A 12,414-nucleotide genomic window follows, 5' to 3' on the forward strand; every position below is an offset into this window, starting at 1 on the left:
TCTTATAATAATAATAATAATAATAATAATAATAATAATAATAATAAGATATTAATAATAAGATATTACCATACACACAATAATATATACTAATATTATTTTGTACAGTACATAGAGAGAGAGAATGTAAAATGCATTATTTGGAATTATATTTGGAAATGCTAAATATCAAGTGTAACAGAGTGCCTCCATTTATGGTAGACATTTTATTGTCAACCGGTACATAGCTGACCTAAAAAGCAGTGCCTCCATTTATGGTTATATTTCCTCATTGTCATGCTCCTTCCTTCTGAAACTCAATAACAATACTGCCGTGCCAATATAAGATACTATGTCAGTTGACAGAAAAAAAATATGTGCTGTGATGTGACGAATTGAATCTGAAATTTCACAGTATTATTAATGAAAAAAATGCCACAAAAAAAATGAGAGAAAAAGAAACGGTTTTTTGACTTACTGATAAATAATTTGTTTTACTGCCACATTTGTTTTTTTTCTCTTGAATAGAAGTTCTGTTTGCAGATGCAGTACAATGTATTTATCTGTGAATTTGTCTATAAGTACAAATACTCATGAATTCTTACCTTTGCGTGCTTGTTTCTTGGTGGTCTTGCGGCAACAGTGCCCAATGCCGGGAATTGGTCTGATGTCACTCTTGCTGACAGGTGGGGGATGCAGAACTAGTTTTGGTGGACGGGTCAAACATACAGGTAGTCCTGCTGCACTCATCAGAATACCTGTAATACCTGCAATGCATCATAATGCATATGTTTTAACAAATTACAATGTATAAAAATAGAATATGTAATGTACAGTTAATTTGTCATTTCTGAAAATGTATTAGGAATGTGTCTTATTTTCCTACCAGCTAAAGCCGGATGGACAGGACTGGAGCCAATGAGATTCTTCACTGGTACTGTTGGTACCCTAAGAGAAAAGAAAAAGCTTTATAAGGCCTATGGACAAACTTGCTGCTGTCTTGCTGAATGCTCTCCTACATCTCCAAAAAAAACCTAAAAACTGCAGTATTCTTTCCTCTTGAAGCTGAAGATCATTTAGTGTATGGGGTGTTGCGATATACTGTGATATTTCAAATATAAAATGCTTATATTTTGTGTACGCTACACATTTGATAATATACAGCACAAGTAACTGGTATCTGATTGATGCTCCAACATAGTAGGTGCCAGTATTGCCTTATTGGTTGCCACCCTACATAAAAAAATAAATGAAAAAACCTTCCACACACTCATATTTTGAGTTTATTTCATTGGCCATAAGAGAAAAAACTAAATAAAATTAAAGATAAATTTGACTCTAAATTTCTATAGATATCATGATAATGTTGCATAAAACTAGGACACAGATATTCGACCAATTTCTTCATTACCAAGAATTTTCTCAGCAACCTATTGAATTTCTAGAGTTCAACCTGCAGTTCTTGTTCAACAACTAACAAACACGTAAACCATTGTTTTGCCTCCAAAATACCAAAATACCAAATGCATCTCTATAAGTTTGTTGTCCAAAAAAATAAAGAAAAAGCTTACCATAGAAGCGACTCTAATGTACAGTCCTTTTACTTCCTCTTTACCCCCTCAATGGTCTTGTCTGCTGTTTTCTCACACTTATTTTCTTATCTCATTTTTACTGCAGTGTTAGCTGCTAGTCTTAAAAGGATGTCTATACATAAATATATTTAGAAAAATTTGTATGAATGTAGCAGCTGTTGCCGAAGTCTGCATGTACTGATCTTGCTGTCAGATATTAAGTATTATACTTTATTTTCCAGATGGATGGTGACTAACCTCAACAATTAATTTACAATTTACAAGAACATTCATTTAAAAAAGGCTACGAACAATTATATTATGATGTTCATAAATGATGCGATTATATATATGTGTGTGTGTGTGTGTGTGTGTGTGTGTGTGTGTGTGTGTGTGTGTTAAATAGATTTATATTTATTTATTTATTTTCATATAACTTACCTTTTTTTAATCATAATCTGGGTGACAATTTTTGTATGTAGTGTGTATATAGATCTATATATATCTATATCCTATATATTTACATTATATATACAACACACCACCCATCTTTAAATGCACACAAGCATGGCTTTAAAAAGTGCCGCATTCAGAAAATATTTTGAGATTTAACAATCAATGTGGTTTCACTACTAAGTTCATCACTCAACGAATCAATAGTCACTTCCAATTAACAGTCTCAATTTTTAAAAGAAATCAAGAAAACTTCATCTAAGAGCCTCAAAAGCAGATCTAACAAAATTCTACTAAATGAAAATAATTGTTACCAACCAAAGTAAACAAATTCAACAAAAATCATATAGATATAATAAAGTAATAGAAACTAAGCATATTATTTACCGCTAAAATAATATATACTATTTATTTGCCTGTGCATAGAAATGTAAAAATGCATTATTTGGAATTATATTTGAAATGCTAAATATCAAGTGTAACAGTCTATATAGACATTTTCAGACATTTATTGTCAACGATTTGCATAGCTGACCTAAAAGCAGTGCCTCCATTTATGGTTATATTTCCTCATTGTCATACTCCTTCCTTCTGAAACTCAATAACAATACTGCTGATGCCAACAAAGGATGCTATGTCCAGAGTTGACAGAAAAAAAAAATATGTGCTGTGATGTGACAGGTGAATCTGAAATTTCACAGTGATATTAATGAAAAATGCAAAAAAATGAGAAAAGAAGCGGTTTTTTGACACTGATAAATAATTTGTTTTTGCCACATTTGTTTTTTTTCTATAACTTGGATAAGTTCTGTTTGCAGAACACTTTATTACAACATGATGTTATTCTACGAAAGTGAAACTGAACAAATATGCTGAAGTGGTTAGAAGTGGTAAAAGAAAGGACATGTGCATGTTTGCTTAAAATGATGACAGATCAACATATTATGATTGGCTAAAACACATTTTAGCCAATCCTTTAAAAAACTGTATAACAATGGTAGTTTTTTTGTTTTTTTATATGGCAGTTTGTGTTTCCATTGAAATAACAGAGAAGTACCACTGGACACTGGAGGGTAGATGGCTGTTTGGGGAGAAAGGCCAATGGGAAGCTTTTGACCTTACTTTGAACCTTGATCTTTGCTTTACAACAGGGACTTGTCTCTTTGTTTTCTCTCTGCACACATGCTCACTTAACTGCTGCACACTATGCCTCCAAATGGCTTTATGTCTAAAACAGGAGTACATTAAAAAAGAACCCCAGACTCAGGCCCCATTTACACTATTGCGTTTTCATTTTTTAAAATGGTGTTGTTTTAGAATAGAAAACGATCTTGTCTACCACTGGTGTTTTCCAGCTGCATTACAGAAACAATCTGCGTCTACACTACACAACCTAAAATGCATCGCGTGACCATTCATGCAGGTACAGCCATAGATATGAATGAGTGATTCCTATTATTTAGATCAAGGACGTCTGCGTGCTTGGAAGCGATCTAATGGAGAATCTACCTAGACATCTATAGATACAACAATGTGCATGATGTTATTGTTTACCGATGGATCAAGGAAGCATGGAAGCTGAATGTGAGAACCACCATCATTTTCAAGTCTCCATTTTGGTCCGTTTACACTAAGCGCAACCCCATGGGGATTTTCTAACTAAAAGCGGGATCTGCAGCATTTCAAAGTCTCTCCATTTGAGGGTTGAAAATGCGGGTAGTGTAGCGATGAAGCAGTAACCGTAGGAAAAGTTATGCATTTTAAAAGCGAAAGCACTAGTGTACACAGGACCTCACAGTGTTCTCCTGCATTGAAAAAGAACACATGTATGGAATGACATTTTATTTTACATTGTATTTAGCTTTATAATCTTACCAAGGTAAAAAAAATTTCGACCAGCTGTCTTTAACGAGTACATACTCTCTAACACCAAAATTAGCCACAAAAGAATAAAAAATACTCCAGTTCTATACCAGCTTCAATCAACTAAAAGCTCGTCCCAAATCCCCATCAAGAAAAAAATGTCATGTTTTAATGCTTGAAAACACTGGGACACCAGCTGTTACAACAGTCAATGTCAAAACCTTTTGCTGGATTACCCCCAAAATCCTTCTTAAGCATGAATATGCACACACACACTCTACTATGTCAATTTGTTTCCATTGGGTCAGCATTGTGTTGCTAATGCAGATACAGCCCATGTCATGTCAACAAAGGTTGCTGCACAAACCCAAGCGTGAACATGGAAATCACCACTGAGAGCAGCAGGAAAAGATAGAGAAACAGCTATATACATAAATGGGGTGGGGAGGGGAACAGAATAAGACCATTCTGTCCCCCAGATGGTCATCAAACCTTAAGTAGACATGGATGATTTAGCAGTGTAGAAACACACTCCCAAACAGAGGGAGAGGTATAAAAATAAGAACACACTAATACATGAGTTGAACTCCACACCTGTTAACACCATACTATATAGATGCCGGTGATTTTACATTTTACATTTTAGTCATTTTAGCAGAAGCTTTTTATCCAAAGCGACTTACTAAAATAAGGACAACAGAAGCAATCAAAGAAAACTAACAAAAGAGCAGCAATATGTAAAGTGCAAATGTCAAGCCTTGATTAGCCTAACGCTGTTCACGTAGCAAAGTTTTTTTTTAAGCAAGATATATATAGTTTATTTTATATATATATATATATATATATATATATATAGAGAGAGAGAGAGAGAGAGAGAGAGAGAGAGAGAAAGAGAAAGTGTACAGTTTATTTATTGTTTTTATTAATAATAAATTCTTAAACTAGCGTGTGTTTTTGTGTGTTTTGTTTTGTTTTTGGTAAACTGTGCTTGTATCTTTCTTTAGAATAAATGCAGCCCACATTCTATATTTTATTATCTAATACAGTGACATTAATACATCACATTAAGTGTGGCTTAAGTGTCAAGTAATATATAATATTATATGCAAATATAACATTAGTATATTTATATTGTATAACCTTGTTGTAACATTGTAGAACCCTATACCCCAGTTTCTGACATAGGAAGGCTTAAGCTAGTCCCAGACTAAAATGCATGTTTGAGCTTGTCTCAACTGAAAATATCTTGCTCTGATATAGCATTCCAAAATATGTTGGTGTCATTGTTCCCCAGGTCAGGATGCATGCCTTCACGTTTTTCTTCAAAGGCATTTTGTACAAAGTTGCTTAAATATCTTAATTTAGCCCCTAAGGCCTAGTCCTGGCTTAAGCTAAGTTTCTCCCTGTTTGTGAAACAGGTGCCATAAATGTAATAAATAGCCACTACAGCTTAAAAGCTTGGGGTCAGAATACAGTAAAAACAAAAATATTATGAAATATTATTAGAAAAATGTATATTAAACTGTATTTTTAAATATATAACATAACTGTAAGTGATACCCTAGAGTGACCCGTCTGTTCCATTCTTTTCTTTGGTGTAGTTCCACCAGCATATATAAAAAATATAAAAAATAAAAACTATTACTGTGATGCAAAAGCAGAATTTTTTAGCAGTCATTACTCTAATCTTCAGTGTGAATGAAAAAGAAAGTTTCAGTATAGCAGCATTTATTTGGAAACAAAAAATCTTCTGTAAAATTATAAGTGTCTTTATTGTCACTTTTTGATAAATTAAATCGTATTCTTGCTTAATAAAAGTATTCGTTTCTTCCAAAAAAAAAAAAAAATTGTACTGACCCCTAACTTTTGAATTATACTGTATACTATAAATTTTAAATCATGATCTAAATGTCAATGAACTATAATGTATACTAGGGAAATTAAAAAGATAAAATGGTTTTCTCACCCAGAGGCAATCAGGGCCCGTGACTGTGCCATGGCAATTCTGTGCAAAAGCAGAGGCACGACTAAGCTCTGTGTCAAACTGTACGAAGTCGGTAGAGGGGCAAGCACAGGCTGCGGAGAGTTGAGAGGGAACAGCTGTCGAATCTGTGGATGATGTGGGAATGGATTTGATGATGTGTTAATAAGCATGGCAGTAGCCACAAATGTTGATGAAGGCGGCGAAGAGCTTTGGGGCGGATGAAGGCTGCTGATTTGGTGATAGCAGAGTTAGAGGTGGTGAATGGCTAGAAGAGATTGATTGATTGGCAGTATCCGACGCGAGAAGAGAGACACGACTGATCAAAAGCAGAATTCTTGGCTTTCTTCTGAAGCGAGCATTTTTAAGGAATGTGCCCTGTGGTAGTGTATGAGAATCTGAGTTTAAAACAGACATGGATGCAGAGGAGGATGGAAGTGTCCCAAAGTTGAATTTAGGACTGTTTGGCTTTGTTGCGTCCCAGTGTCTGTGATGAGGTGCCATTTGCCTTGACACTCAACACCAGCGTAATGCACTGCTGGCAGGCCTCATGGCTGTCAGGAGGATTGAGGAGATGATGTTGAAAGCATCCAGCTTGGGTAAGCCGCACTTCCTTTTCTACTCAAAGTGAGAACCAGAAACATAACTAGAAGTGCCCCGGATGGGCCCCTCCTGATGTAACTCCTCTAGTCATGTGCCTCCAGTTCCTGAGCCTGTACCCCCAAGCCTGTGAGGGTTTTAGGCAGTGGCCCAGAGACCAGTGGGTAAGCCCTATCGGGCCGTCTCTGCATGCGCCTCTGCTGCTGTGTTCCCCTTGCCTGTTAATCTGAGTCATAGTCTGGAAGTCCACAAAGTAGCAAAAACCAATTGATGTCAGGTCCAGCCAGGGTTGTAGTCCCACGCCGCTTGCAGGGCAATGATAACCGCCATGTCATAGGTGCGAGTCAGGAATTCTATCTGCGTCATGTTCCCTCTCCCATATCCACCAGCTTGGCCTGGTGGGCTGGGGAGGTGGGGATCATAGAAACTCTGTCGAACTGTGCGGAAAATGTAGCCTGAGGGAGTAAACGGTAGGGTTATAAATCAATTATAAATAAAATAGTATATAACTGAATCCAGTTAAGAGGATTGTGTACTTCTGTTCATCTGAAGACAGAAATTCATATAGCATCTGGGACAGCATGAGGGTGAGTAAATGATAAGAACTTTTCATTTTTTGGGTGGAGTGTCCCTTTAAATGAAGTGTTTTCTTACAAGAGAGGGCAGCGCAGTCAACATGTTATGCATGTAACTTACAAAAAGAACAGCCAAACCTCATTTGATCATGTCAGTAGACTTAATTCTATCTTCTTTTATAGAGTATCAAGAACAATACTGCGACGCGTATCAAAGGCATCCAGCTGGTATAGCGAGAGCAGGATAATAATGGCTACAATGTCTCAATGTAAGCTTTCAATCCTCCATTATACCCACTGAATGCCTATTATTGTTGTGTTTTTTGCACTATGTTTGAAATCTTAAAACCCCATTCATCAGAACAGAAATGATTCTATATATACTCTTTCTAGATCAGATCAGGATCGTGGAGAGGTTTAAGAATTCTATCAATCAGATTTAAAGGCAGTACACTAGTGGGCAATGCATGGCAACATCCCATTTAGCTAATGCATGAGATACATTTAGGAATTTGTGATCATAGTGCTGGGAGTGGGACTAAGCACAAGGAGTAAGGGCAAAAACCTGGCTTCGTAACAAATAGAATTGAGCATAAAAGGCAAAGTAAGCTGTTGAAGCACAAAAAACACCGGCTGAGGCGTGAAGTTAGGCACAAGAGGAGAACTATAGGAATATATAGGTGCTAGAAGCAAAAAAATAAATTAAAAAATAATCTAAGTAACTAACGCAGATACAGCTACTGTATCGTAGAACTTCAAATAGAACAAAACACTAATGAAATACAAATAGTAGATTTTTTTTTATGTCAATTTTACATGTTGCACAATTTTGCAGATATTATGTAACTTCAGGGTCAAATTATAGAGCATGCAATCATGCTTTGATGCATGCGTCTTCATTGTGTCTGAACTCACTAACGCAGTTCTGTGGCCATCCAATAGTCAGTCATTCCCTTTCAGCTCCTATTGTGAGGCTGAATGAAACAATAATCTTCTGGTAACAGATGAATAGACAACTATTTGCCACGCATTTTCTGTTGTTGTTTGTAGAAGGCATTTTACTGAATTATACATATCAAGCTAATGATAAACACATGTATTATGGGTTTATAGTATTAGAAGTGGCATGTGACGCGGCAGAAACATATCGCTGTAAGGGCGTAGGGACACTCTAATTGATTGAATCCCTCAGTGGGGGGGCTTGCTTTAGAAAGTGTGGTATGTTCTGGGGCCAGAGAATAAAATAAAAACAAAATCAATAAAATTAGCACTAAAATTAGTTCATTTGCATATTGAACAGTATGTAGCTTTGATCTGTGCAGCAATTTTGAGTGAATACAGCCCACTACCATTCAAAAGTTTGGGGTCAGTAAAGGTTATGTAATGTTTATTTTGTTTGTTGTTTCATGCTCACCTTACGGCAAAGGCAGAATTATTTTGATCCATTATTTGATGTTAAATATACATTTCTTAAAATTTTATTCCGGCCGAATCTTTTGCATGGTAGTGTATCTGCATGTGCTTTTGCGACTACAATTTATTTAAAAAAAATGACTTGATGGAAATGTGACATTTAAGTGAATTAATCAGTATTATTCTACCAATTAATGTCATTTCAGTTTTTTCAACCCCACTCTGCAATGCAAGCAACCGGAGAACTCCCATAAAGGTGCCGCTGCAACAATGGGCTGTCTCACAATAAACTGACACTGGGCCATTGTCATAGTTTTCTACTCAGACACATTTGTACATGGGTTGAAAAAAACTAGAAAAAGGGTAATTTTTCAAGTTCAATTTGTCCTGCAGTCTGATTATCACAAAAAAATCCCTCTCATTACATACATCAGTAGAAGTTAATGATTCAGCAGTGATGATCATGACCTATTGAAATCATGTTATTTAATACTACACATATCAGTTCAATAGAGTCTGGCCAGTATATTACTATTGGGGCCCTCGCTCTCAAAGTGTGCAGCCCGAGCAACAAGTATGGTCCATTTCCACTTTCATGGCATGCCAATCATACTGGCTGCACTTATAAGAGTGCAAGGTCATTGTGCTTTTATGCGAGAAGAAGTCTGTTCTTCAGGCAGATCATAAACTGTGACATTGGGTGGGGGGGGTTGGGGGGGGGGGGGGGGTTAGAGGATTCCAGGGACGCTTTTCAGCAGCATAAATTCTGTCATACAGCAGGCGTACAGGGAGTGCGTGTTCCATCCTGTTCCATTGTAGCTGGCTCTGTGCCTCCATCAGGTCGTCCCCATTTTTATTTCCGCTCCCATCTTTAAAAATAATCCAGCTTTATTTATTCCTGGCCTCTCTCTTATAAAAAAATAAATAAATAAATAAAATAAAGCAATGGAAATTTATCAGATATGAAAGCAATAAATGCAATGATTATAAATGTAAAATTAGTTCCTTTAACACGCTCTGAATACATGTTTTATCTAGCTGATTATACGCACTTCTTAAATAGGATCACTGATGGATGGGCAATTTTGGGGGCAATTTAAACATTTATTTCTTTATTAGTTTCTCTGATTAAATATTTTCAGTTCATGTTTCTAGACTTCTGTCATTCATAAAGCGTAAATCTGAGTGGACTACTAAAAGGCCAGTGGTGGAAATATAACAGTTTAAACCAATCATCAAACATAAGGCAGCTTTTTGAAAATTAAGCTTGATACTTAACTTTCCTCTGCATCACAGCAAAGCAGTTGGACTGGAAAAGCCTCCTTTAGAGGCACTTTCATGTCAATAAGCATGCATTACGTGCTCACCATGGTACATGCAATTATTAAACACATTTACATTGAACATGGTACATTTGTTAGCACTGTGACTGTGATTTTTTTTGGTGTAAACACATTTATAGTCTGTGTAAAAAATGTTCTCATGCTAAAGAGCAAATTTAACAAAACCAAAGAAAAATAAGGAAAAGAGTAAAAAAATACATTCAATCATAATGGTCTAAGGAGGCCCCCCAAATTGGGGGTCACCTCGCTTTCACTAGAGGGGTGTCCACTGTAGCCCATTGGGACTTAAGCAAAGGGACAGCACACAAAAGGATCCTTATAGGCATGAATCCAAGGAAAAAAAAAAAAGAGGCGAGAAAAGAATTCTAGATGCAGGGGAAGAAAAAAGGGGCCATAAGAATTGGTTTTCAAGCGCTAAAAATCAACAAGCGACAGAAGACAAACTGGTTGGCTTGCAGCTCAAGTTCTAAGTCAGGCAGAAAGGCAAGCTCAACCAATATACTAACAGGTTTTTTTTACTAATAAGGCTAAACATCTAAATTAGACTGGTTTACTTGAAGTCTGTATCCCACTCGAATCAATCTATCAATTTTTGTATACCAACAAACTGATCAGGTAGACATACAGTGTGTACTACGCTAGTGCTTAGCCTATAGCAATCTATGGTCCATTTTTAATCTATTTGATTAATAGGTAGGCCTACACGGTCTATAGACTGCTATTTCAATCAGTTCCGCAGCACTTGCATGATTGCACGTTGGTGTATCATGTCATGTAAGTATGTCAACAAAAAATACTCTTTTTGTTGACGCGCGGGGCCGCCATGCTGCATATCATATGGAGTTTTGAGTGTCAGTTTTGATTGCTTCATGAAGCTGATGGAGATGTTTCCATTTTTCTACATGGATAAGTGTGAGTATTTGGTGGTTTGCAGTTAAAGTATAGTAAATTATTAAGTTTTGCTGAATTATGGTAATTGTTATTTAATTCTCAACAGCCACTGTATTTAGTTTGTTGTAGGATGTTCGCTCTACTCAGAGAGGCACTTTTAAAGTTTTACCATTCGCACCTTTTATCATGTGTGCTGAAAAGTGGAAGTCGAGAAGGAAACATGACCAACATGCTAGCAACTACAACACAAAAAGAGGGCATTATTTATTTGTCACTCCACGAGGTACCAAACTTTTGGGAAACTTGTCAAACATGCTAATCCTGAAGTTACTGATAGCTTTTGGGTCTTCTACTGGACCAACATTTTATCATGGTCAGGTTCTTATGATCGACTGATAAAGAAATAAATAGTTTACTTTTCTGTCACTGGCAGAGTCTGGACTAGTTAGGCATTACTTGTTTTGGTCATCTATCATTTGGATGAGAAACACCACACTCCTCTCATAATTCAAGTGAAGAGCTAAGTTTTAAGAGTTGATTTAATTGTGAGAGATTCCTTTCTTTTTCGGCTGTTGTACTGTACTCTCCATAGGTCTAATAATGTGTCTTCTCTGGCTTGTATCCCCATTCCTTTAGGATGTCAAGCCCTACTCATCATCGCAAGTGTCTGAGGCATCAAAATGGATGTGTGCGCTGAGCAATATCACAGAGGTGGCAGAAGTATCTGTTTGCTGTCTACCTTTATTAATGGCATACTATGGAGTGCATCCAAAAGCCATATACTCAGTTCATTTCAATCAGACAAATTGTCAATGGCTCCTTTGTTTTTATCATTATAAAAGCATATCTGAATGTAAAATTAACATTTTAAATGCTTGTACATTTAAAAACAATACTGTCTAGATAGTCTTTAAAGCTCCCCTTTTGAGAAACATGGGGTTCACCATCTCTTATGGGTTACAGTAATTGGCAAAAGTTGCAGTATACAAACAAGTTTGAGCTACTTGGTTTTATAGGAAGTAATGTGGGAGTAAATACTTGACATTTGTATTTAAGGTAAAGTGTAATGACCTGGTGGTGAGATGCAAAATAAGACTGTCATTAATGTACAAATTGATGACAAACTTTTTGCAAGTTAACATTCAATTGTTTTTTTGTTTTTTTTTTAGTGAGTCTTCTGGGGGGGCAATCACACATATATTTGTTGACTGACTTATTGTTGGATGAGTGATAAGGTGAAGGGTTTGAAAAACAGTATTTCTTAAATGGAGGCGTGCTATTCTGAGAGAGGTAAAAATAGATAAAATTATGAATAGATAAAAAAAAAATGATTTATGTTAATCCCTGTAACTGTGCTTATGCACTGGTGAATTGTTGTCGTTATTGCTTGTCATTGTAAATGCTAAAAAAAAAGTCTTAAATGATCACTACAACACGCTTGATGTGTTATAGATTATAGTTATTTCAGTTTTTAGTGATAAAATAGCTATGTGAGTTGGGCTGTTTTAATTTTTTTAACAAATTTAAATTAAATAAGAACAGAAAATCTTTTGATTGAACCCCTTAAGATAAAGGGTTCTATATGGAACCCTGATGAGAACCTTTTAAGTTGGCTATATAGAAGCCTTTCTTTTCATAAGAGTGTATGTTAAACAATATATATGAATAGAATAATGGGTTTTATGTATGATTGGACAACACAAATGTAAAGAGGCAAAATAAAAAAAAAAAAAAAAAAAGGAAGG

The 12,414-nt window shown here is 35.9% G+C and overlaps 1 protein-coding gene and 1 pseudogene across 1 annotated transcript; both read right to left on the minus strand.

Moving 5' to 3' along the window:
- Positions 1 to 542: 542 nt before the first annotated feature.
- LOC122145631 (E3 ubiquitin-protein ligase DTX4-like) lies at positions 543 to 5,868 on the minus strand. Its single transcript, XM_042760208.1, has 3 exons — positions 5,833 to 5,868; positions 866 to 927; positions 543 to 746 (listed from the first exon to the last, which is right to left on the minus strand). The coding sequence occupies exons 1-3, from the start codon at positions 5,862 to 5,864 to the stop codon at positions 571 to 573; spliced, it is 270 nt and encodes an 89-aa protein (XP_042616142.1). The 5' UTR covers positions 5,865 to 5,868; the 3' UTR covers positions 543 to 570.
- A 141-nt stretch (positions 5,869 to 6,009) lies between these two features.
- On the minus strand, positions 6,010 to 9,249 carry LOC122145401 (annotated as a pseudogene).
- Between the last annotated feature and the right edge of the window lie 3,165 nt (positions 9,250 to 12,414).

This window comes from Cyprinus carpio, chromosome A1 (assembly GCF_018340385.1).
Source record: "Cyprinus carpio isolate SPL01 chromosome A1, ASM1834038v1, whole genome shotgun sequence".
In the NCBI taxonomy this organism is placed as follows: Eukaryota; Metazoa; Chordata; class Actinopteri; order Cypriniformes; family Cyprinidae; genus Cyprinus; species Cyprinus carpio.